The 25,148-nt window shown below is 39.5% G+C and overlaps 1 protein-coding gene across 5 annotated transcripts in view; it reads left to right on the forward strand.

The window, feature by feature from the left end:
• The window catches only part of glsb (glutaminase b), a 34,668-nt gene that overhangs the window by 576 nt on the left and 8,944 nt on the right, over positions 1-25,148 (forward strand). The window contains exons 2-15 of one of the 5 annotated variants that reach the window (XM_058654817.1): positions 3,887-3,983; positions 4,145-4,266; positions 5,289-5,418; positions 7,639-7,718; positions 8,925-9,088; positions 10,557-10,615; positions 13,589-13,621; positions 14,384-14,442; positions 15,282-15,348; positions 16,482-16,532; positions 17,064-17,240; positions 18,453-18,584; positions 19,212-19,304; positions 20,786-22,232. In XM_058654817.1, coding sequence (XP_058510800.1) covers positions 3,887-3,983; positions 4,145-4,266; positions 5,289-5,418; positions 7,639-7,718; positions 8,925-9,088; positions 10,557-10,615; positions 13,589-13,621; positions 14,384-14,442; positions 15,282-15,348; positions 16,482-16,532; positions 17,064-17,240; positions 18,453-18,584; positions 19,212-19,304; positions 20,786-20,932 — 1,411 coding nt within the window. In that variant the 3' untranslated portion in view covers positions 20,933-22,232. The other 4 variants (XM_058654818.1, XM_058654815.1, XM_058654816.1 and 1 more) reach the window with 4 other exon arrangements.

A 25,148-nucleotide genomic window follows, 5' to 3' on the forward strand; every position in this document is an offset into this window, starting at 1 on the left:
TTCTGTGGCAATAAAATAACAGCAGCGTGGGAACTGTACTGAAAGTGAAACCGTCTTGTTGTCAAGTCAGATATTAAGTGAAAAGAACATTTTTTTTAAATCCTTGAGTAATACGGTAGAAGGTCAAAATGAAACCAAGTGTCAGTGACGAGCTTTTAAACCTGTAATGGTTAAGGCTCTTATCAGAATGATAAATGCCTGTTTGGAATTCAGTCTGTGGCGGTTTCTGTCGTGACCTCCCACTGTCCGTGAAACGAGATCTGCCTTCTGCTCCGGGCCCACGACGTTACCGTCTGTGTCCTCCAGCTCTACAGGAGCCTGAGAGACTGCAAATATCTACCTTCAGCACTGATGATGATGATGATGATGATGATACATGTAAATATCAGCAATGAATGTTCGCTCAAACCACACCAGGATTGTTATAATGTTATATGGCTGTAACCCTTATTAATCAGTTATTTAACTACTCAACAAAAATAAAGGTTGTGTGATTTCAGCGTGGGGGCGGGGCCCATTTTGTGTATTATTATGGATAGATATCTTAATAATTAAATTGGTCAGGAGCAGCCCTAAATTGCTATTATTTTACGTGTAATTTCTGTTGCTCCTCAGCCACCTGCCTGTATAAGTGAAGTATATATGATGTTTATCTATAAGATTGTAATGTCAGAGTTTGGTTTTGAAGGCTATCCTGATAGGTGAGCTTACAGAGACAGGGTGTTGTCATCAGTAAGATATGTAGTCCATGGTATGGGCTTGCTACTGACTATGAGTCCCCCTCATAGTCAGTAGTTTTCCACCTTCTAATAGCCTCTCTCCACAGAAGGAATATAACAGATGTGGAACACTTTTATTTTAGCACAGGTTCTACCTTGTAGCTGCTGGTCATTATGGACAAAGTCCTACAAACATGTCAACACTTTCAGGAATTAAGATCTAATTAAGATGTAACATGTACAGGTACCTTTTCCACTTGTTGGACTAAATAAGAAGTCCAGGTCATGATCATAGCTACTATTTAAGGAAATGTAGCATACATTTTTACTATATACAGTGGAAATGTATAGGAAAAACCTATCATCAAAGCCTCACAATGTTCTAATGGATTCATTTATAATGCAGGTCTTATGTCAAAGATAAATATCTAGCAGTAGAGGGCGAGAGCCTTAAGGGTTATTGCAACATGAACATATTTACAACAAGCCTATTTAATCCTTGCTTTAATGATGTGGATATTCAAGTAAGGCCTGTTGTAGTAAAGCCTTTGTTTGTTTGTCCACAGAAGTCTGCTATAGTCCGTTATTTTAATATTGTCACCTGCCCATGCCTGTGGCAGAACTAACTGCACCAGAGATAAAGTAGAATTTTTAAATAAAGGCTCAGTTTTTCAAAGGTCAGTGGAGGATTTTCTTGCATCCAGGAAACTCTTGAAGTGCTTTGTTTTTATCTGTGAGCAGTGACTTGGCGGCAAATGGACGGAGCCATCTGCCTGTCAACATTTTTAATTCAGAGAAATTGTGTTGTAGGCGACATCCGCACCTGGTTTGTTTGTGCAGGTTAAACACTCCGGTGTGCTTGGTCCATGTAGTTTAGACTCTTGAGACGAGTCACAAGTGCAAACATGAAACTGGGTCAAACTGACAGCAGGATTATGTTAATGTGTTAATTCATTCATCCTTCTCATCATACTGCAGGAGGCTCTCTATCTAGAGATTCTGGTTAATGAAGTTCTCTTGCATAATTTGCTGTTGGGCTGACCGCAAACCTTGGTCCATCTTTCACTGAGACTGTAAACAACGTGTGTTAAGACTAGAGTTAAACAAGTTTGTTAGACTAGGATGTGATGACAGTGGTTCAATTTCTTTAGGCCCTGATGGAAGGTTTATTACAGATATATTAAAGCTAGTAATAGCTTTATTACGGATATATTACAAGCCACCACTAGTAGTGCTAGTAATAGATTTACGCTTTATGTTGATGCTGAATGATACGATGGCATGCAGCCCTAACCGCAGTCATTTTAAAGGTATTATTTTATGTTCATATGTGACGAATACCTACAAATTTACCCCAGTAGTCTCTACAATGGCAGCACAACATGGTGGTAAGGTCATTTTGCTCATATCCGAACACAAAGTACACACTCCAGAAACACATATACACTTCCCTGGTTTAAGCGCGTGTGCAGTCATGCCTCATGCCCATATGGCAAACGTTCTTTAAATGTAAATGCACAGGTAAGCCTTTGTCTATACTGGATTTGTTGGATTGTTGTTGACTTGTGACTCTGTGGTGTACGGCGGCACTTGCTGACTCTGTTACATGCGAGTGCCGTTTTATGCTTGACCAACACTCGCTCTCAATTAGCCATGCTTGACAGACAGCATTTTAATTTCTCTTGGTTTGTTTGCTCATGTTCAGGCTCTGTTACCTTGGTTCTGTGCATAGTGTTTACTCTGGGGAACAGATGCACCAAGCAGAGGTGATGGAGGAAGGGGGGAAGGTGATGGAGGCAGGGAACTGCAGACTGAATCCTGCATTTTTAAAAGCTCTTTGAGCTTGAGATGAAGCAATAAATCTTGTGTGTAACGTCAAGATTGGCTTTAAATGCAGATTTTACCAGCATTTATTTTGAGATGGGATGCTGAGATTACTGTGGGATCAATCAGGGATGTAGATCAATGGATTACTGCTTCTGCTGCTAATAAACATTGGATTGAACAGGCATTAAAGTGGAATTTAAAGCATTTTCCTGGCTTTCATACCATAACCAGTATAGTATATGGCTTAAAATCCACATAATGTTCAAACCTCAAGGTTAAGAGAACCTGGCTGCAACTACAGATTATTTCCATAAACGATTAATTGCTCGATTACTAATTTGGTCCGAAAATGATAATCAGTGTTTGATGTTCTCAAATGTATTGTTTTGTCCACAAACCAAAATCATTCTTTGTTATATACAATGAATGGAAAAAGCTGAAAGAATCAGATAATTGTTTACGACGTTTGCCGTTCTGTCGATCTTGCTGCTCTGCCATGAACAGCGTTTGGACTGAATGTGATGTTGGCTTTATTAATCCGAGTGCCACAGATGGCTGGACAGAGTAAAGACGAGAGAATTTCTGGAATTCAGTTCTGGCCAGACACAGCTACCAAACCTTTCACTGGCCACGTAGTTCATTCAAACCACTGCATGTAATCACAGCTCAATTTATGGCACAGAGGAACCTGTGTCCCCGTTTCAAAAATGATACAGAAAATGGCGTATGGGGTTTTCCATGCCTGCAGAAAACTGTAGATATTATGTATTGTAAAGGGAAGCTGTGACACTGTGTAATCCTCTCCAGCCAGCACGCACAGTGGGACAGTCTATATTGCACAACTCCAGACGAGGTCACTTTGTACTGGCAACATATATTTATTGCATTTTGCACCTTTGCAAATGTTTGTGCCAAGTGTAAATCCAAATGCCAATGGGAAACGTGAAGTAATACATTATGTTTATGTACATACAGGGTTTGTCCTCTTTTTTGATGTGTATTTCCAGTATGTGTCACTGAAATACCTCACCTACATGATAAGACCGTATCAGTTACTCCAGATATGCTGTGTTTACACTGGCAAGTCAGGTGGGAATAGGTTTAATTGAGGCTCATGCTAAAGGTCAATGTTGTCGCGTATAAACATGGCATCTGCTACTGTGGCCTAATAGTTCCTTTAATTCACAACAACTTGGCATGCTTTCCTGCTTCTCTTTTTTTGTGTGTGTGTGTGTGTTGCTAATCTCATGTTGCCCCTCTTGTCTTAAGCAAGAGTTATTTTAGTGTCACATTTCTGAAAGTGCATTGTCTTTTACTGATCTGTCACTTCTCTGACCTAGAAGAAGAAATGCAGGCATCCTCCCAAGTCTGGAGGATTTGCTCTTCTACACGGTTGCAGAAGGCCAAGAGACGGTTACCGCTCACAAATTTCTCTCGGTAAGTTTTTCAGGTTCATTGTGGTTTAAGCAAGTAATAATGAAGATATTCAGAGATACTCACAATTAACTTTACAAGTGTTCCTTTGTTACAACTTTACTTTATTTTCAAATTCCCATACAGTTATATTTACTTCTGTTCTTTTAATTCCATTATTGCAGGCACTTAAGACCACAGGGCTTCGCACTGGAGATCCTCGGCTGAAGGAATGTATGGATACCCTCAAAGAAACTCTACAGAACACACCAGATGGCATGACTCTGGACAGGCAGCAATTCAAAAAGTAAGTCTCGCCTTTCCTTGACTTGTGTGTTGTTATTTTTTTATATCTCCAACCACGGTGGCTTGATTTTAAATCACCTTCCCCATAAACATATTCCACCTTTGCTTTAAGTATCTTATGCAGTTTGATGATCATATTTTTTGTAAATGAGCAAATTTAAACATATTTGAATGTATAAATTTGCATATTGCATAAATGCAAAAAAAAATATCCATCAAACGGCAGTTGAGCAGAATTTCTGTTGCTGTGACTTGAGAATTTTCAATGCGGGAAACTATATTCTTAAACTAGTCGCTCTCAAATAGCTCAAGACATATGACATAATGCGTATTAATGTCATTTATTTAAGGTGAGATCAGAATTATTGTTGAATAGAGATTCAAACTATCCACTTTCTTTTGCTCATGTGGGGTTGGATCATGGTTGCAGCAGCTAATGAAGACATTTTTAGATGCAATCATTTCCAGCCCTTCCTGGGGAATCCCAAGATTTCCTCAGGCCAAATATGGATGTGAAGTCAGAGTTTCTCATACTGTAATGTTATTGTAGTACTTCTCCATTTTATAAGATGAAAATAAATGTATTAGTTGGGCTGGAAATTTTGTAATGAGTGGGAAACCCCCCCCTACCGTCCTCCCCTGTTTCTTTAAGCTGTATGAATATTTTTTGTCAGCAGGAAGTAGAAACGTTTGTAACAGGGATAACGGATTGTTTATGTAACTGATGCGAACATCTGTTCAAATTAAAATATTTTGACTCTGATTTAAATGTCAGAGACAGTGACAGTACATCCATGGTTTCCCCATAGTTGCTGGTGTGGAAATGATCATTCATCACTATATGGATTCATGAAAGAAAAGCAAATGATCAATTTCTTATGAAGTGTCTTCTTCATCATCCGTCTCTTGAACATTCACAGAAGTTTGTCAGACTTTAAGGTTTCCAAACTTGGTTGGCAAACTTTTCGTTGAAGCGCATGCAGTGGCGACGTTTGAGCATGCTGTTTGTGGTTTGTTCATCAGGTGTGTCCAGAGCAACATTGTCCTGCTCACTCAGGCCTTCCGCAAGAAGTTCGTCATCCCAGACTTCCAGTCCTTCACCTCCCATATTGATGAGCTGTATGAAACTGCCAAAAATCTCTCGGAAGGACAGGTGTGTCCTTAGATCCATGACTCTTTTTTTCTTTTTCCTCCTATTCTCTCTGTGCCTGTGCATCATTAGTATTATTTAGTCCATTCATCACCATCAGTCTGTCGTGCCTGTCTGGTATCAAGGGTTACTTATTCAGAATGAACGCCAGCAGGAGCCTGAGCTGATTCATAAAGGACAAAGCCAGAAATGGACAGTGTCAAAAGTCTCGTATTAGTGTTCCCAGCAGCAGTGAGGCCGGGTGTCACTTTTGCATATTCATGCAGGATTCTTTGTGTGGTGAGTCATTTCATTTCTAGGTCAGGGCTGAGGAACATTTTGCTCCACAGGGCCATATTGACATGACATAAATAAAAGCAGGGAATTATGACATCACATTTTTAATCAGCAGCAGACCTTCAGTTGCAAATGCAACATGCATAACGACAGTTATATTTATAAATGTAAAAAAGCTAGTGTAGTGCATAACAAACAGAAATCTAAGTCTAGACTGTAACTTTACTCTTTCTGTGACTACTTCAAAAGATGGAGCAGTGGGAACCAAGTCCATCTACTGTATGTGTTAAAGGTCCAGTGTGTGAGGGTGTATTGCCAGAAATTTACAAGCCCATATGGATGCTTTAAAATAAAGCCTTAAGGCCTCTGTACAGCGGACGTGTTTTTTTTGTGCAAATTATTCTCATATCCAATCATCACAGAATTCACCTTGGCCGCTTTTCAGACAGCAGCAGATTGCTTGATTGTGTTTGTTTCCCAGAACCCTGTTCTTTTTAGTAAACAAGAAAAAACTATAAAATGATTTTGGAGCTTGATGAACGGAGCTTCAGTGGGATAATTATCTGCACTTTTGTCATGTATATTCACAACGTTTCTACAGTTGCCTGAATTGACGCATGTTTACGCCGCGTGAAGCAAAAGCTTACAACGCAAGTAAAGAGTAATGGCTCTGAAGAGGCTGCAGAGAGAGAGAGAGAGAGTGGACGAGGAGATAGTGTTTTGAAAGGGTGTTTACGTCCTTTCTGGTATGCAAAGGCCTCTGTAGTTTCCTGAAGTGCTCGGGGGGGAAAGTGAGGAGTGAGTAGAGGAGGACTCCATTTGAGGCACTCTTCATTCTCACTGTTGGATGTCACTAATTCTTACACAGTGGACCTTTTTAATTATATACAAGGCTGTACAGATGGTATAATTTTATGTCCTTTTGTAATTGCTTACTGGAGGCATACATGTCTAAGCTTCCTGCTGGCTTTTTATTTATTTTGGGGGTCATTTTCCTTTCCTTTCAAAGACTGGCTCATGATCTCCATCCAGGCCGGGGTCTGCATGTTGCCGTGTGTGCGTTAGTTGTTCGCTACAAAATTGTTTAGTCACTAAAGAAGAAAAAGCGGCAAAAATAATGAAAACTAGAGACCATCTTGTCATGGGATCGCACCAGCCACGGCGTTCCAACCCACGAGTACTCCGTGAGTCCTCTGTCGTCATTACTCTACAGTAATACTCAACCCTCATTGGTTGGGCCATGCCAACAATATAAAGAGTCTTTATCCATACACTACTTTTGTTTTGGTTGTTTTTTGTTGTCGCAGGAAAACAACCAATTATCTTCATCCTTCATTCAATGGCTGTCCAGAAATGAAAGACCCAAAGTAAACAGTAGCTCCTATAATATGAGTATCAGGTTGGAAGGAGGTGGTGTTTTACTGCAGTGAGTGATCACGAGGCAGTAATGTAACAGGGAAGAGGTGCGTAAGGAGGCAGTAATGTAATATTGTGAATGCTCTCTGCTGTAAAATACAAAAGAAGAAGAAGGCGGCATCAGTATATCTGCATTACTGCCTTCCTCTTGATTTAGTAATTTATGACTACTACGTCTTTTAGTTCTATGGTTTTTAATGGCAGATAGCATTTGTAATGTTGCATTACTGCCTCTGTCATGTTCCTTATGTCTGCATTTGGTGGGTGGTGGTGTTTCACGACATCTTTAACGTTACAGTATCGCCTTCCTCCGGATTTAATTAGCCATTTACTATTCTTGTGTTTGTTAGACTGATGGTGGATTTTTTTTTTCCCTTTACTAATGTTAAGACAAAGCGTTGACTTCTGTCAGTCTTGTTATTGTGTTTTGTGTTGGAATCAAGTTTTCACTGAAACCAGAGTCTCGTCAGACGTCGGCAGTGTAAGGTGAACCACTGCTGCTCAGCGTTAACGGGCTGGCCTCTCTTTCAGGTGGCAGACTACATTCCTCAGCTCGCCAAATTCAGCCCCGACCTGTGGGCTGTGTCTCTTTGCACAGTCGACGGACAGAGGTAAGAAATATTTCAGTGCAAAATAAATCTTTTTTTCTTTTTTTAAATTCTAGCAATTACTCTTGACATTTCTCACCTTTGAACCCGTTGAACATACCACATTGAAATTGATTACATGAAAACATGGTGTAATGAACACAATATTCAGTAAATGTCTTGATTCACCATTATGTTTTTAAATGATTGCAAGACATTAAAGTATTAGAGGTGGGCAAGATATATATATATATATATATATATATATATATATATATATATATATATATATATATATATATATATATATATATATATATATATATATATATATAGTCTAAGATAATATCTTGATTGCTGTTTTTAAAATTATATGCAAATTGACATCATCGATTTGAAGGACTTCCCACAAAGTCATTGAAATACGTGCACTGAAACTCCTCCATTTGCTGAAATTGGCATCCTATCTGACACTTACAGGGAGAAGACATGGAGACACAACTAAGTCTTTGAAATTGCTTTATTTATTTTACAGTTTATTGTAACAGTAAAGCCTCAGTCTACCCAGAGTTCAATGCTTCTACACTGTAGTTCAGTCATGTCTTTGAATTTTAACTTGGATGCAAAAGTTAAGAGTTGTTTTCCCCAAAACGTGTCCATTGACATAATCTTTAAGCAATAATTAATGACTTAAACCAGTGGTACCACCTGACAAAATATTGAGCCCTTGAAATAACACCATTAAAAACTCTAACGTAAAAAATAGAGCGGTGTAAATAGGCCGGGCAAAGTCAGCTACAGACTTCTCATAGAGGCAGATTTATTATAATTCATTAATTATTATGATTTGTTTGTTTCCATGCACTCCCGTTAGAGAGAGTTTCAGTTTTCAAATTGCCCAGTTGTGTATAAACAATAAAGTGTTGTGTAATAATGTCCGCGTTTGGTGTTTGGATCAGCATGTCCACTGATAGGTAGCTGCAATGGGTGTTTTAGGATTGTTATGTTTGCGTAACAGGAAGTTGTAAAGATAACGGTTGTACAGAACAAACAGTGTAGTTTCGTTATCATGCAGTGATGCTCCCTCACTGAAGTTGGTGGGTTTTCTGTGAACACTCGATGATGAACACACCGTCCCACAGAAATGACGGTGTCCTCACTGTGACCTGTTTACCATCACAAGACCGCCGCTTCGCCTCTGAAGATAACCTATCTTTTTTTCTTTCATAGACACACAGTCGGAGACACCAAGGTCCCTTTCTGTCTGCAGTCGTGTGTCAAGCCACTGAAGTATGCCGTTGCAGTCCATGACCATGGCACGGAATACGTGCACAGTTTCATTGGAAAGGAGCCCAGTGGCCTGCGCTTTAATAAGCTCTTCCTGAACGACGATGGTGAGTCGTCACAGCTTTCTTTCCCTCCTTTACGTTTATCAGCTCATACTCATACCCCGATCTGATGATGGTCGTGTGTTGTCAATGGGGGGTTTACTGTGTTAAGGAAGGCAGTGTTTCCTATTTTTACACAATAACATTGTTGGTAATGAGGTCAAAGAGAGAGTGGTGAAAGATAAATTACTACACCTGTGTGTAAGCTACAATATTGACTCAGTGCTTCAATATTTGTTTGGGAATTGCTTCTGTAAACCTAACGGTGAATTTAAATTAGAATCCCACAGTAAGTGTGTGTGTGTGTGTGTAGACGTTTTTCAGATGTTCACACAAATGCACAATACATTTCCTGTTTATCACGTTCTAGGCAGATATAGAAAGTAAATGCAGTTTAGGGCTGTTAATGAGCTATGAATGAGTCAGACGCTGGCATTCCACATTACAGTAAATGTTGTTGTTGGCTTTAACTGAATGCTCAAATCTTGTATAACAGTATATTAATAACACTGTGTACAAGTTATTGGATAGTTATTGATAATTCTTCTATGTTAATGGGATATTTTAACATGAAGCAAAGTCTCAGGCTCCCAGAAAAAATGTTGGTATGAAATGAAGGGAGTTGTTCACTATCTTATCATCAGGTTTGTCCAGTGTTGCTGTAGTAAATGAAAAGAGGAAATAAGCTCCCCTCTGGAATAGCAATAGGAACGCACGTCAGCTGCTACAGTATGTGTAGGTTTAACTCTCCTTGTCAGACAACTGACATATGTTCAATCAGTTTTGTGTAAGCTGTCAAAATGAATGCGATCATAACACGTTTACATACATTTCTTTTAACGTTGTACATTTTTTTTGACATGGTGGTTAACACATGCACATTCCTTTTTATTATGATTTTCTAAACCGCGTGTTGTGAAGTTAGTTTCACATTGGACATTTCAAACTAACTTCACTGCCGTCTTTCTAGGGAGGAGAAAAAAAATTGTTGGCGCTGCCACCAAACCCTCACAACAGACTTAAAATATAATTTCAGGGCGTAGCAGGAACATCTCGTTTGGAAATGTAACACTGATAACGAACATTTTTCTACTCCCATGTTGACAATGGCATTCAAAACCTGAACAGTATCCATTGCGGGTGAAATTTAGAACGGATAGAATGTGATTAATTTGCAATGACAGCACTTGACAGCCCTAATTTGTATCTGCTGCCATCCACACCTGGGAAAACGTGTGAAACCTGAACCCAGATTAAAGGAGAACAAATTACAGATAATTGTGGAGCATTCCAGCAATCTGAGGTTATTATCTGTCATATCTTGGTTCAGCATGTGCTCTGTACGTGTTTTTATCGCTACTGTTTGATCAGTGAACAGACGCCACGCCCTCTGTCTGTGACATTCGAACATTCACGCTTTGATTCCGCACAGTGTGCTCACCGAGTTTTGTTTTTTTTTTGTTTTGTTTTGCAGATAAGCCCCACAATCCCATGGTGAACGCCGGGGCTATCGTTTGCACTTCACTGATAGAGGTAAAAGCAGAATCACTTCACTTTTTCCCCTTCATGTGTGTGTTTTTAATGTCCAGTCTTGTGTGTCATCCCCACTGAATCCCAGAACTAGATGAATTCCTAATGGTTGGTGTCACTGAGCTGTTTTTATTGAGCAGATAAGAATGAAGGTTAACAGTGTAAATATTGGCGACGCATAAAGCTTGCAGATAAGCGTAATTAACCCACTTAAGTTTGATTTAAAAGGAAACTTACTAAAGAAGACTCCACAATAATGCTGAAACACTCTTTATAGGTATTATCAGTACAGACCTCTGAGCATGTTCACGTTTTTATGACTCGCCTGGAAGTCATTACCTTAGTTTACTGTCGTCCACGGCCAGGTGTCTCGTTGTGGTGAATAATCCTTCCTGAAGAGTACTTGGCTGCTCTCAGGCACACATTGTTATTGTCCCTGCTGGAAATAACCCAGACAGAGGGCAAGTCAAATGCAGGTGCACAAACACACACACACCAGCAAAGATGAATAGGGAATCCAATTAAACCACACCTGACTTATTCTCTCCATCTCATCGGCTCTGCAAAACCATGGAGTTTAATTCCCCAGTCACAGAAACAAATCGTCCCCGTCAAATCAGAGGAGGTGCAGCTCATGTGTTCACTCTCTACAAAGTAAAAGTAATTAATCCTGAAAGTGCCCGCTCTGTTGATGGGGTCTCTGCTGGAAATGTCAGACTTGTAAGCTCTTTATGGATGCTGACAATCAGCCTGAGGTCAACGTCTTTATCCTTGATCTAGAATTACTGTATTAGACACACACACACACGTGCGCTCCTTTTAATTGCGTCACAGTTGTCACGTTATTGTGGTTGCATTTTTAGTACCTCAAAATCGGTCGCTTTATTGAATCAAAACATTTGGACACACTTTATTTATGACTACACATTTGTCAAATTCAATGACTGGTATTTGCAGATTTATCTGGATGTTGTGACATTGACCAGGCTTTTACACTTTTGTGCCAAACCCCCTTTGAAATGAATAGTGGCTTATTAAATACATTCATACATTCTCACAGAGAAATGACATGCAATGAACACAGTTATTGTACTCGTCATCATTTTGTGACACTTTTTATTCAATTATTTATTGCCCACAGCTGAGAGTTAGTCAGTAGTTCAAACATTCTTGTTTGCTTTGACTCAGAAAAGAAAGGGGGTTGGATTCAGATCTTTCAGTTAATACTAAACTAACACTCCTCCGTAAGACAGGAACACAGCTTTCTGTCGCCTTACACCACTTTTAATGCCCACAGTATCAAAGACAATCTCTATTTCTAATCATTTTATCCTACATACCCAATCTGAAATGCCACACAGTACATCCTCCACCCTTATTTATTTCTGTGCTTTAAGTCGAGACAGATTTATGTACATGGGTTTTGTTTGGAGCCTGACTTCACCAACATATATTGTAGGTATGTGTATTTGTGAGATTTTACAGAATGAATAATGCAAATTATGATACCTTTTTTCATAAAAAAGATGTTTACAAAATGCCAAGAATGCTTGTTTATACAGTATTTTGGTTATATTTGTATTTTTTAAGTATGTGTACATGCAGTGTGTATATATACACAGGTCATTTAATTAATGTCAGCCCCCAATAATCCATACCAGTCGTTGAAACCTTTCATTACTTGAGGCAAAATTGTGTGGTGTGTTTTTTTTTTTTTTTTTTTTTTCCCATATCCACTCACCAACAGGGTCTCGATGTTTTTGTTTTTCTTCTAACTGAAGTACTAATGTGAAGCTATTGGTCAAGTTGCCTGGTTAGCTTTGACCTTGGTGGGGGAAAAACCTATGGGATGGCTTGCCCCCCAAACTGTTGTTTCATGGTGCTTGAAGGCTACATGTTGTTGCTGTTTTTGTATGTTGTTGCATATTTTCCAGACTTAGGAACTGTGGGAAATAATGACTGCTGCTGCAGGTCAAATGACGTTGGTAATTTTTTCTTCCTTTTCCATATCTGTCTCTTCGTACTCTTCCCCCCTTTCCCCGATACTACCTCTTCTCTCTTTCTCCTCCAATCAGCTCAGTAGAAATCCCATTCTAGTGACTCTTTAACACCTCCATCAGTCACTTCTTTTTTTTTTTTTCCTCTCCTGCACAGAAAAGTGTACAGCCTGAAATGTACGTCAGTCATACATGAACCATACGCCTTCTTTTTTTTTTTTAAATGTAAAGTTAAAATCCATTTACAAGTAGAGTATTTTTGAATTAATGTCTAATGCTATAGCACTGAAAATGTGCATGCGTGTCCATTTTTATTTCTTTTCCTTTTGCTGTGTTTTACTGTGTGGTTAAATAAGGCAGCATCATCTAGCTTGTGATAATGTTTACCGAGCTACAAGCTGTTATTCTCAGAGGAAGACCATTCCTTCCTTGTTTCCCTCCCTCCCTCATTGTTTGGGCCAACAGTCTTTGCACGGGTGACTTGTGTTTGCCCATACGTACACACGCACACCTGCATTATGGTAACCCATAATACAAACTTGCCTGCATACACCCACATTTTTGTGCGGTCATATCCAATGTAGAAATGCACATTGTTATGGCTCTTATGTAAGAATAAAAAGTGCATTTTAATAATTGAGACATAATGGTAAGACATGTTTTTCTTCAACCGGCTAAACTGATAATGCACATATCTACTAAAAATCTCCCTCTCGCTACCAAAAGATGTCCTCCTTTGTAACCTACCTGCAAGCCAATCATATTAATATTATTTTTACCTGTATAATTCATGGCAAAGCTTGTGGTTTTATTTGAAATAAAATCTATTTACATCTTCTAATTCTCTAGTTTAATTTGTCAGTAGTACTATTCTCATTGTAGTGTTACCTTTTTTTTATGATGCTGTACTTGTACCTCTGCTACATCTCTTGGGTTAATGAAAGAAGCTAATTGCATCTTCTTTTTGCTTTGTCCACAGCAAAGTACCAGCACTGCGGAGAAATTTGACTATGTAAGTATAAGAATTCAGTCGAATATACATAATTTATTCTCTGTGAAAGGGATGTGTGATGAACAGAACTATTTATTCTGTGACTGTAGCAGCAGTGAACTTTTGCCTTTCTGTTCACTTTCATTCTTTGCAAGTGACATGGTGATTAAAGCATTCACTTTCTTTTTGAAGCAAATCCATAGACCTCTGGACTAGGGCTGCAATGATTAATCATTTATGACTCCATTACTAGATTAATCATCATCTATTTTAGTAATCGATTAATCAGTGGAGTGATTTATTTTTTTCCTGGTTTCTTTGCGCCATATAACGAAATACATTTTGTTTTGGTTTGTGGACAAAACAAGACATTCGAGAACATCATCATTTCCACGTTTGGCAAACACAGATCAACATTTTTCAACAGATAACATAATCGACAGATTAATCGATGATGAAAATAATCGTGAGTTGCAGCCCTACTCTGGACGTCATGTGATTCGGTTTGCTCACACCGCCATGTTGGCAAGAAATGACGGTTTCAAGCTCGAAGAATTTACCGAGCTCTTTAAAGACGCAGCTTCCCGGTCAGCAGTAAAGGGGAAACCTAACTTTTGTCATAATGTCATAGACCAGTAACACACACTTACATTGTAAGTTTCATTCACTCTGCGGCCATCTTGTGACGACATTTAGCAGCTACACAAATATACGAATGTTCAATCAATTCATTCCCGTTGGACACTGTCGTAACTCGTTTCTCTTCCTCTGCTTTCCCTCCAGATCATGAACTATCTGAAGGATATGGCAGGAAACGAGTATGTGGGTTTCAGCAACGCCACGTAAGTTCCTCTACATCATCAGCTGTGTTGTCAAATATTTGATATCTTATATAATCTTATTCTGCACCACAAGATTCACGCTTGATGTAGGTTTAAAAACTTGATTATAAATGTAAGTCTGTGAGTCTGCTGCAGCACAGGAAAAGAATATCCATAATTGCAGCAGGAACTTCACTGAAGTTTCCCTCATGGTTTTTCATGTTAAATCCATCCAAGGTGACATATTCCCTCTTGTAAGGTGCTCTAATGTGACATTTAAGGGCTTGTCACTATATTTACGTACCATGTGAGTGTTTGACCATCACAGATACAGCAAAGAATCTAGAGTGGGGCAAGAAAATAAGTCGAAATATGTCTGATTGAACCTCGTTCCACTCCCGTTTTTTTTTTTTTTTAAATAGTTTTACAGTCACCACTGAGCAACTTAAGTCAAGCATTGAATTCTTTTACGTTTCCTTCTCAAGTGACTCCACTAAGCCCCAAAATATGAACTGAGTCTGTGACATGAGTGAATGAAATCGGAGAACACCCGGGTCACGTGGTAGTTGTTCTCTGTCTGTCTGTGTGTGTGTGTGTGTGTGTTTGTGCGTTTGTGCTGTAAAGGTCACTTGTGCATGCATGACTTATGATGACACCATACGCAAAAGGAACACTTGTGGAAAAAGAGCAGGCTCATGTTGCTGGTTCATCACATCGATCACATGATATCACGAGTGGTCTGGTGTATTGTACACACACACACACACAAACATGTGAGGGTGGAGAAGGGAGTTCCATCACACGCAAACTTCCTCTGTGTAAAGCCAAATGCCCTTCTCTTTTTTTCTCTTCTGTGACAGATTCCAGTCTGAGCGTGAGTCAGGAGACAGGAACTTTGCCATCGGCTACTACCTGAAAGAAAAGAAGGTTTGAACTTGGAGACATCAATCATTGCTGACATTTGCTTAAGAGCAAACCATACAAAACAAGATTATTACATACCTACACACACTGGTGGGGTAACAAGAGAACACGGGGCAAATATAGAAAACTCTGGGTTGTAGAAAAGCTGCACTTTTTTTTTTTTTTCAATGATAAAATTATCTTTATTTTAATGGCTTGGTCGTGTCGGACTCAAACCTTTGTTTTCTCTGTGAGATTAAAATGTAACTATTTAAAGATAACAAAAAATGATAAACTTTAGTAACCAGTGATTGAACAGCAGTAATTCTGTACTGCAGTGCCATTATATACAGTATTTTCAATAAAAATAATATACATGAAATAGGTCATTAAATAACTAATAAAAGAACTTTTGATGACTTGGCAACATTTATCAAGTTTGTAAAGCACACTTAAAAACAACTGTTGACCAAAGCGCTGTACCGTAGTAAGTTTAAAAAAAAAAAAATAGACATAAAAACAAATAAATGGATAAATCATTTTTATAGTTTTTATGTCATCTCGCCCACAAAGTGCAGAACTACAGACTTGCACTGTTATCAAATGCAGAGGAAAACAGGTGAGTCTTTAAAAGAGATTTAAAATTAGACCATGAAGAGGCCCGTCTAATTTGCAATGAAAGTCCATTCCACATTTTAGGGGCTGCGACTGCAAAAGCCTGATCCCGTCTGAGCTTCAGCTGCGATTTAGGAACCACTAAGAGCAGCTGATGTTAGAGAACGCAAAGGCACATATGGCTGCTGCAAGTCAGATGTATAAAAGTCATAGGAAAAAAAGGACGGGTATAATCAAATTTATGGTGGTTGAGCTCTATTGACTTTCTTCAGTTGCAGGGTGCTTGTTGTTGTTTTTTAGGAACGTTTGAGTTTCACTTTACCTTAAGTGGAATGAGTTCATTCTTAAAAGAAAAGAAACAACCTTAAAACAGACAGGCCTCCATATCTTTCACAAAGCAGATGATCCTTAACAGAAAAAAATGTGGTTGTCTTCTCTTATCTCGAGCCCTAACAGCAGCAGCAGCAGCTGCAGCAGCATGTAGTTGATAAAGTGTACTGTACTGTTGGTTCACCTTTTGTCTCACCCTTGTGTCTCTGCAGTGTTTTCCAGATGGGACAGACATGACATCTGTGCTGGACTTGTACTTTCAAGTGAGTCCCAACACTGAGTTTTCACAAACGGCTGAATATCACCTTTCCTGCTTTGTCGCCTCTCTGCTTTCAATATGGATTTTTAGCGTTGAGTCACAGAGATCCTGTTTCAACTTCTCAACTAATTTTAGACACATGTCTCTTTTCTCCCCTTCTGTTGTTTTGTTTTTATCTTTACCACTGTGTAAGCTATTAATAGCTTCTTAACCGTGCAGTTAAGAAGCTTTTTAAATGTGAAAACATGGTGAACATCTTTCTCATCTAAAAGAATTCCCTTACTTGTTTTTCTCATAATAAAGATATTAAGTTGGATATAGATGAGGAGAACGTGTGAAATTGTGAATGTCTTTGCATATAATTCCCTTCATAATCAATCCCCCATGTGCTGCGTGTAACCTACATTTTCAACCCGTCTATGTCACGTTGACTTAGTCCAGTTTGAAAGGAAATAATGCGAAGTGTGTGTGCGTGTGCGTGCGTGTGTGTGTGTGTGTGTGTGTGTGTGTGTGTGTGTGTGTGTGTCCTCTCCAGCTTTGCTCCATTGAAGTGACCTGCGAGAGCGCCAGTGTCATGGCAGCCACTCTCGCTAACGGCGGCATCTGCCCAATCACGGGCGAGCGCGTGCTGAGCCCCGAGGCGGTGAGGAACACGCTGAGTCTGATGCACTCGTGCGGCATGTACGACTTCTCAGGACAGTTCGCTTTCCACGTAAGTAGAGGACGCATCCTCACAGGACGCTAAACGACAGCTAATCCCGTCTTAATTCCTCTAATTCAAATGGTGCAGTCTGGTCACATACACCACGGGGGTCATGTTTTTAACCGGTCTGTTTGTGTTGTCTTTTATTATTGTTCTTTTATTTGTGTGATAGCACTTGGAAAACAACCCCAGTGGACAGAAAACTAAATAAAAGACAGAAGTCACGATAGAAAAACTAAAGTAAATAAAAACAACTCTCCCTTCTGAGCTTGTGTTTATTTTTGGTGCAGTCAGGAGCAGCTGATCAGCTGACCTGAGTGAGGGAAAGTGTGTGAAGGTGTAGCAGCTCAGAGAGGCGGGGCGGGGCAAGGCCATGAAGGGATTAAAAAACAAGTAATTAAAGAATTAATCCTAAAATGTATGGGCAGCCAATGGAGTGCAGTTTAATGATTTGTAGAAATCAGAATATTAAGCAAGTTGATTTTTCTTTGTCCTCCATGTTATGAAATAACTTCGGTAAACCAGTTAATGAACAACACTGATGTGGTCTGTCACTCATCTACATTTTATGTCTACACTAATGACTGCATCAATAATGTATGAATGTTAAGCCCAACTGATTAATAAGTGTCTTGAGGGCGAGCCTGCATCTATCCTATCATTCCAGGACCCCATGATTTATAATTATGTTATTTAGGGATGCAGGCTAATGGACTGTTTGTCGATATATCATGGGCGCTCAGGCAGATAGCTGATGCTGATATATAAATATTTTCCCCTGCGCCCAACTGCAGAGGTTATTTAGTTTCTTTTCTATTTTTCATACTTATGTCACAGAAGATATAGATATACATTTCCTTAATTGTGTAAAACAAATAAACTTATCAAAAAATTGCTATTCAGTCTTATCGCGGGGTGTGTTTGCATATCCAATATTACCTTTTTAAAGCCAATATCTGCCAATATCTAGCTGATAATATTGTGCATCCCTCATATTATTTAACATGTTAACTTGATTTCTTCACTAAAAAAGAGTGTCCAGACCCTCAATTTGTTACCAAGAAGTAAAGTGATTTCAGTGTGTTTTTGGTGCACTTTTAATCATGATTCGCAAGTATTTTGGTCAGGATAATCCTTGTCGTTTCATGCCCAGTCCTGCCTTATTTGTTGATGATTTTCTCATCCACGCCGATGACACTACGTCTGTCTGCTCTGCTGTAGGTCGGTCTGCCCGCCAAGTCTGGAGTGTCGGGGGGAATCCTGTTGGTGGTGCCTAACGTGATGGGTATTATGTGCTGGTCACCTCCACTTGACAAGCTGGGCAACTCTGTGAGAGGGATACAGTTCTGCACGGTACGTAGAGTTATGTAACAGGAGAGCAGAAACAAGGGCAACCTGTTTGTTTACTGTGTCACTGTTTTAAGACTTGAACGGTTTGCCGTTCACATGCGATGAACGTGGCGCATCGAGAGATTTTCTTTATTAGGAAACTGACAGTAAAAGTTCCAGTGATTATCTAGAGAGACCTTTTTACCTCTCACTGGCAGCCCCTTCAGGCAATCTTTCCAAATCTATGCATGTCCGGACTTCACTGCGCGTTTGAAGGAAGCTTTTGAATTGTTTTGGATTTTAAAAGGCCGTCACTCCTGTTCATGCAAATGCATCAAATACACACCCACATTCCTTCAAAGTAAAGACCAGTTGCACTGTTAAAGCGTCTTTTTTTTGTATTTCAATACTATATTTTGTTTGGCTTCATGGTTTTTTTTTCCAAGCTTCTTGAAAAAAGAGGTTATTATTGATGGGATTTTGTGCAACAGCGTCCTTGATTTAAGAGCAGCTGAGTCTCTTTAATAAAGGAGTTTACCCTCAGTAAACACGTTTGCCTATAATGTGATCAGATGACTTGGCTTTGCTTCTTAAAATCCTCCGTAAAGAAAGATGCCAACCTAATGTCCTCCTTAAATCTTCTTATTTCAGGATCTTGTGGAGCTTTTCAACTTCCACAACTACGACAACCTGAGGCACTTTGCAAAGAAGTACGATCCTCGCAGGGAAGGAGGGGAGCAGAGGGTAAGCAGGCACTTCACCTTGTTGTGAGGGGGGCCGGGGCAAGAAATGACAGGTTTTTCTCTCGTCAGATAAATCACATCGACACAACTTCACCAAGAATGTTGGTGATATCTTGCTGACTGCTGCTTTTTTTTTTTTTTTTAGGTGTAGCTGTAACACAAATCTAGCTCCATACTGCACCACTTCACCTAATGTACAGACTAAAGACTATTTTTGTCTTGTGGACGTCCCTACAGGGTTTTGAGTAGAGCTCGACCTATATTTTCTATGACGAATACCGATTTTCTTTTAAATCACAGCAGCTGATGGCCGATAATTGATGCCGTATTATTATTATTTTTTTACTTCTGTTTAATGATAGCAAGCAGTACCAAAAATGGCTCCAGTAACCAGTGATTGAACAACTCTAATGGTCTGTCTCCCTAATCTACTGTACATTCTATATTTTGCTCTGCAGTGCAAACATACAGTTTTGTTTTGTTTTTTTCAATAATGTATGTAGGTTATGTAGGTCATCAAAAAACATTTAATGTAAATTAAAAGGCCGAGTTTTCTGAGTTTCTGAGAACAAATATGTGCAATTGCTATTAATAATAGTAACGGGCCAATGCTGATTATTGATAAATAATATTGGCCCGGTCTACTTTTTAGACTGATTAGTCTTTCATGTGGTGTCCCTTTTTATTTTAAAGAAACTCGTTACTTTATGCCTTTTTGGCGCTTTTCCAATACACAGTTCTAGCACGACTCAGCTCTCCTCATTTGGAATCGGAAGCGAGGTTTTCCATTACTATGGTACCTCCTCAGCGTTGCATGGCTGCATGAAACTGCCGCGATGTTGTGACACTAGTGACAAGCAAATCAGTTGTTTTCTGTCTAACTGAATTGTTAGAATCAGTTAATTAAAAAGAGAAGTTAAGTAAGTACTTCCTACATGAAATACGGCTGAACGGGTTGTGATTCGGCTCACGACCGCCGGCGTTCAGCAGTGCTGTCACTAAATACATATATTTAAAATCCTCTATTAAATATTGAGATTTTAGACATTTCCTTTGCTAAATGTTGGAGATAATCACAAGTTTTGAGGATTTTTAACTGACCTACATTTCTGCATTGTTTGGTTTGATTCTTGTATTGGACGCCGCACTCTTGTCTCATCCAGTGATGACACTTTGACCAATCAGTGGTCTGACGACGTCACATTTAGTATCGGCTCAGCTTAGTTCATTACTATCGCTAATGTTAAAGCAAAAAAAAAAAAAAAGAAAAACGAGTCGAGCTGAGAAGTGCTAGTATCTAGTGCTATATCAAGCGCCACTTGATATGTTTTGGTTGGGAGACGATGTCGATTTTATGACGAAACCTAATTTGTAATTCTGAGTCCATCCATCGCTCACCTTGATGTGTCCACTAACCCCATCAAAAGTACACTGGCAGAATAAAGGAAGGAGTGAGACTAATTTGTTATCCGTGTCGAACAGCAACTCTGCATCGGACCCATGGATTATGAGAGCCTCCAACAAGAGCTTGCTCTGTCAGCCCCTCTTTGGAAAAAGATTTCTTCCACTGAGTCGCACCAGGACAGCTCCACCACTGTAGTCTATAGGATGGACAATGTCAGCGAGTGAAACTAAAGAAAACAGGAGCTCCCTTCTTACCCAGCTCACCCCCCACCCCACCTCCACCACGCCTCATCTCTCTCCCCATCTCCCGCAACAACACCACCAGCGCCACCATCTTTCCTTGCCCTTAAATATTTATATATGAAAATAACTAGAGGATTATTTATTGCTTGTGAAGCAGTTACTGTGTGGATGGACGGGGGAAATTTCATTTTGTTTTGTGTGTTTGTTACTGCTTTTTGATTCTCCTCTGAGTTACACATGAACCCGTAGCCAGCTGCTTGTTGCCTTAGCGTGTGAATATAGAGAACCTGATGTACAGTGTACATACAGGCTGTGCCCGTGTGTCCGCTCACCCCTTTATGACGTTGTTGTTGTGTTTTAATTTTGGCAATTCTCTTTTAAATTTAACCAAAAAGGCGTGTGTGTGTGGATCTTCGTGGTCCGCCGCAGCCTGTTGACCCGCAGACCGACCTCAAACATGTAGCTCACACTCAGGCTTAAAGACAAAGAGGATAATGTGTGTTTTTTGGACTACTAATGTAAACTTTTGCATCAAAGGAGAATATTGTTAGCGCGTGGCTTAGCTGTGAATGTAAGAGCAAAACTTTCACGAAGTTTCTCGTTTTTTAAAACGCTCTTCTGAAGGGATTTATTTTTAATATATTCTTTTCCCATAAGTGCTTGGCAAATCTTCTCAGTGTATCGTGTCCGTGTGAATGACTGAAATACCTGAATGACGACGCAACACTATTTTTAATGAACATGGGGAACGGCGACACCAAAAAAAAAACTGAAAACCTTCTTGAGTCACTGTCACTTTAATATTTCCACCCTCAGACAGACATGACCCTTGCCACTGGGTTACGTGGGAACCAGATGATATGCAAAAAGGGTTCGCAGGAGATTTTTTTTGAGCGAATTTTGCACACACACGTATGTGCCGGAGTCAGATTCAATAGTTAAATATTAAATTGTTTAACTTTTGAAATGTCAGCATGAGATGTCGTGTCCAGGTGCCTCTCACACCCGGCGTGGGCTGGGATTGTCTCCAGCTGCTCCAGCGATCCTTAAAAGGATATGCGGGTATACCTGACGGATAAATGGATGCTAGGGTTAAGTTGGTAGTGGTGGCTTTTTTAAATTTTTTTTTTTTTGATGAGGTAGGTTTTCATTCAACAGAAGCAGTAAAAATGTGGACCTAGGAAAAAACGAGAGCAGCGATGGTAAACGGCGATGAGGGTTTGAGACTTACTTGACTCGATCGTCCTCATTCTCAGGAGGCACAGGCTTGATGTCCTCGATGTAGCATGAGTGTGTGTGTGTGTTCATGTTTTTGTGACTACACTAAGTGTTACACCAGCTTGTTTAGTTTTTTTTTTTTGTTATGTCCTCAGTGATGGTCTCTTGACTGCAGGCTTTGTCTTGGCTGCATTCCAAAGCCATCAAGGCATGTTTGCACTGTGCAAAACATGCTTGCTGAAACAGGAAAGCCACAGTCATAGCCATGTAGCTCTTATATGCAAACATAACAAGCCCCTTACCCAGCGTCACCCCAGATTGGCTCCCAACACAAGCCACACCCCCCACTACTTTTGCGTAACCTTAAATCCACATGCAACCTTTTAAAATAAAAAGAAAATATTGATAGGGGAAGACATGTACACTCCATTTAAAAATTACTACTTTAAAAAAAAAAAAAAACATTACACATGATCTTTCAAAGGTACAGTGGCGATGTCGTGTGTTGCAGCTGTTTAGTCTTTTGTCACATTTGTGGGAGACTGTAAAAACACAGAGGCACAACATGGTGGCCATCAAAAAACAACAATTCATAGTTTTTATTAAAGCAGGGGCATCATTTTTAACATAATAATAAACGCATAATATGCAATATTTTCCTTTTACTACATAAGATTCACTTTGGTGGAATAACACAACCTGGGATATGTCACTGAGTTTTTTGCTAGTTATTGTTTGCGTCATGTCACTTACTCCCTCTCGGCACCTTAAGTGCCAAAAATGTCCCTGCTGTATAAACTGCAATTCAACGTTATGTTTCCCCTTAAATGAATTGATTTGTATTTAAGCAACATCAGTCCTGATCATTTAAAAAGTACCAAAAAACGAAATTTTAACACATTTCTATTTTCTAAATAAGCTTCCACAGGACATTTATGATACCACCACTGCGGATTACCAGGAAAATAACATCTATGTCATACAAAGAGGAATAGGTCAAAAATAAATAAATAAAGTATACATTTGAGGCCAGGACCTCACAGTGAAAGCAAACTAGAACGGAATGTTTGATTTTATGTTTAAAAAATAGGTTTAATTGTCGACGATTTATCTATCTGTAAGTAACGAAAATCTGGAAAAAGGGGCGTACGGTTGCATGAGTTTTAAAAATGGGCAGTGCAGTTGTAATATGGGTGAAGGGGAATGATATATTCAGTGGGTTTAAAGGGTTGAATGAACTTTCATAGACTTCATAGAATTGTGGCTTCTTTTGTTAAAATGCTAAGAACATGTTTAGACCTCAAAGGTATCTTCGTAGTGTGGGCACAGAAATGTATGCTTGTATGTATTTTATAGGCAAATTCCAAAGTATACATGGCCGTGTTTGTGTGTACTACATATATATATATTTATATCGTTGTGAGATTTTGTGGGGACATTTTTGGTCTGGGACCCACAACTTGAAAGGGCTTTTCTTTTTAAGGTTATGATGATTATGGTTACGGTAACAAGCTGTGTCCTCACTAAGATATAAGTACTTGTAGTTTGTATGTGTGTGTGTACGGGGCGTTTTTGAAGACGAAAACCTTCTCTGTACTGCAGCGTCAACTGTGTTCATAGTATCAGGGCAGGACATGCACCCAGTATTGTTTTTAAACTTCTCAGTGTTACTTTTCGAGTCAGTGTGTTACCTTCCATGCAATAATATGCCATATTGTTTTATCTTCTGAATATACATAGAAGCCGGCGTGCGAGTCCTTCCTAGGTTTGCGCGTGAGACGCGGTGTTGTGAACTTTACACTTCAAACGTTCCATATTTCTATCGTCTCCTGACAGGAAACCGAAAGCACCGCAGACGAGCATAATGTCGGCAGATGCCTTTCATGTTGCGTGTTGGTGATTGTACGGGGGAGCGGTGTGTTATCTGGTTGTCTTTCATTCAGTGTTGAAACTGAACAGGTGTGTGTGTGTGTGTGTGTGTGTGTGTGTGTGTGTGTGTGTGTGTGTGTGTGTGTGTGTGTGTGTGTGTGTGTGTGTGTGTGTGTGTGTGTGTGTGTGTGTGTGTGTGTGTGTGTGTGTGTGTGTGTGTGTGTGTGTGTGTGTGTGTGTGTGTGTGTGTGTGTGTGTGTGTGTGGGGTTTGACTTGAGCTTCAAGCTGCTGGAGGCAGTATTTGCCCCCTCTATCATTGTCCATGTTGTTTTTATGTCATGGACTTTTATTATCATTATTGTTACAATGCACAAAGCATTGGAAAAGTCTCTGTCTTACTGCGGCAGCGTTGTCCTCACTATACAGTAAGTTGAGTCGGGTCTGTTGGATACTTAACGAGTTCTATCCATGGATCTTCTTCCTCATCATTAGGTTCTGTAAAGCTCCGGATGCCATGTTGGCAGGAAAAGGCTCCTGGGAAATGAACGGCACCAGTGCTGGTTTCAAGCTTTGCTCTTCAGGAATCCACGGAGATCAAGTTAAAAAATATCACCAAACCTGCCGAGACTCTCTGGAAATAAACGGAGTGGACATGATTCCAGACCTGCAGCATTACGACATAGTCAACATTGTGATGAACTTTCCCTCGTTTTACCCCAGAGCCGCAAGAGCAGCACTTAAAATAAACAAAATATTTGCTGTTGGGGTTATATAAAGACACTGAAGTTGGCGTCCAGATTTGCAGTCATAATGCCATAACAAGAATTCATGAGAGATGACTGGAAATGTTGATAATTAAAGTTTGGGAACTTGAATATAGTTGGTAAATAATACATTGGCATAATCTTTGGCTAAAACTGATCAGATTTGATATACAAAGCATATGACTTACTGCAGGGCTATTGAGGCCACGCCCCCTGCATGACATCACAGATGATTTCCTGATGAAACCTGAACTTTTATTGAAGCCACATATTTAAGCCCCAAGTAGTGATGATATTTATGGTGTTAAAGTTTAACTAGCAACCATTAAATCAAAATCTGTTACAG

Source organism: Solea solea, chromosome 2 (genome assembly GCF_958295425.1).
Source record: "Solea solea chromosome 2, fSolSol10.1, whole genome shotgun sequence".
Lineage (NCBI taxonomy): Eukaryota > Metazoa > Chordata > Actinopteri > Pleuronectiformes > Soleidae > Solea > Solea solea.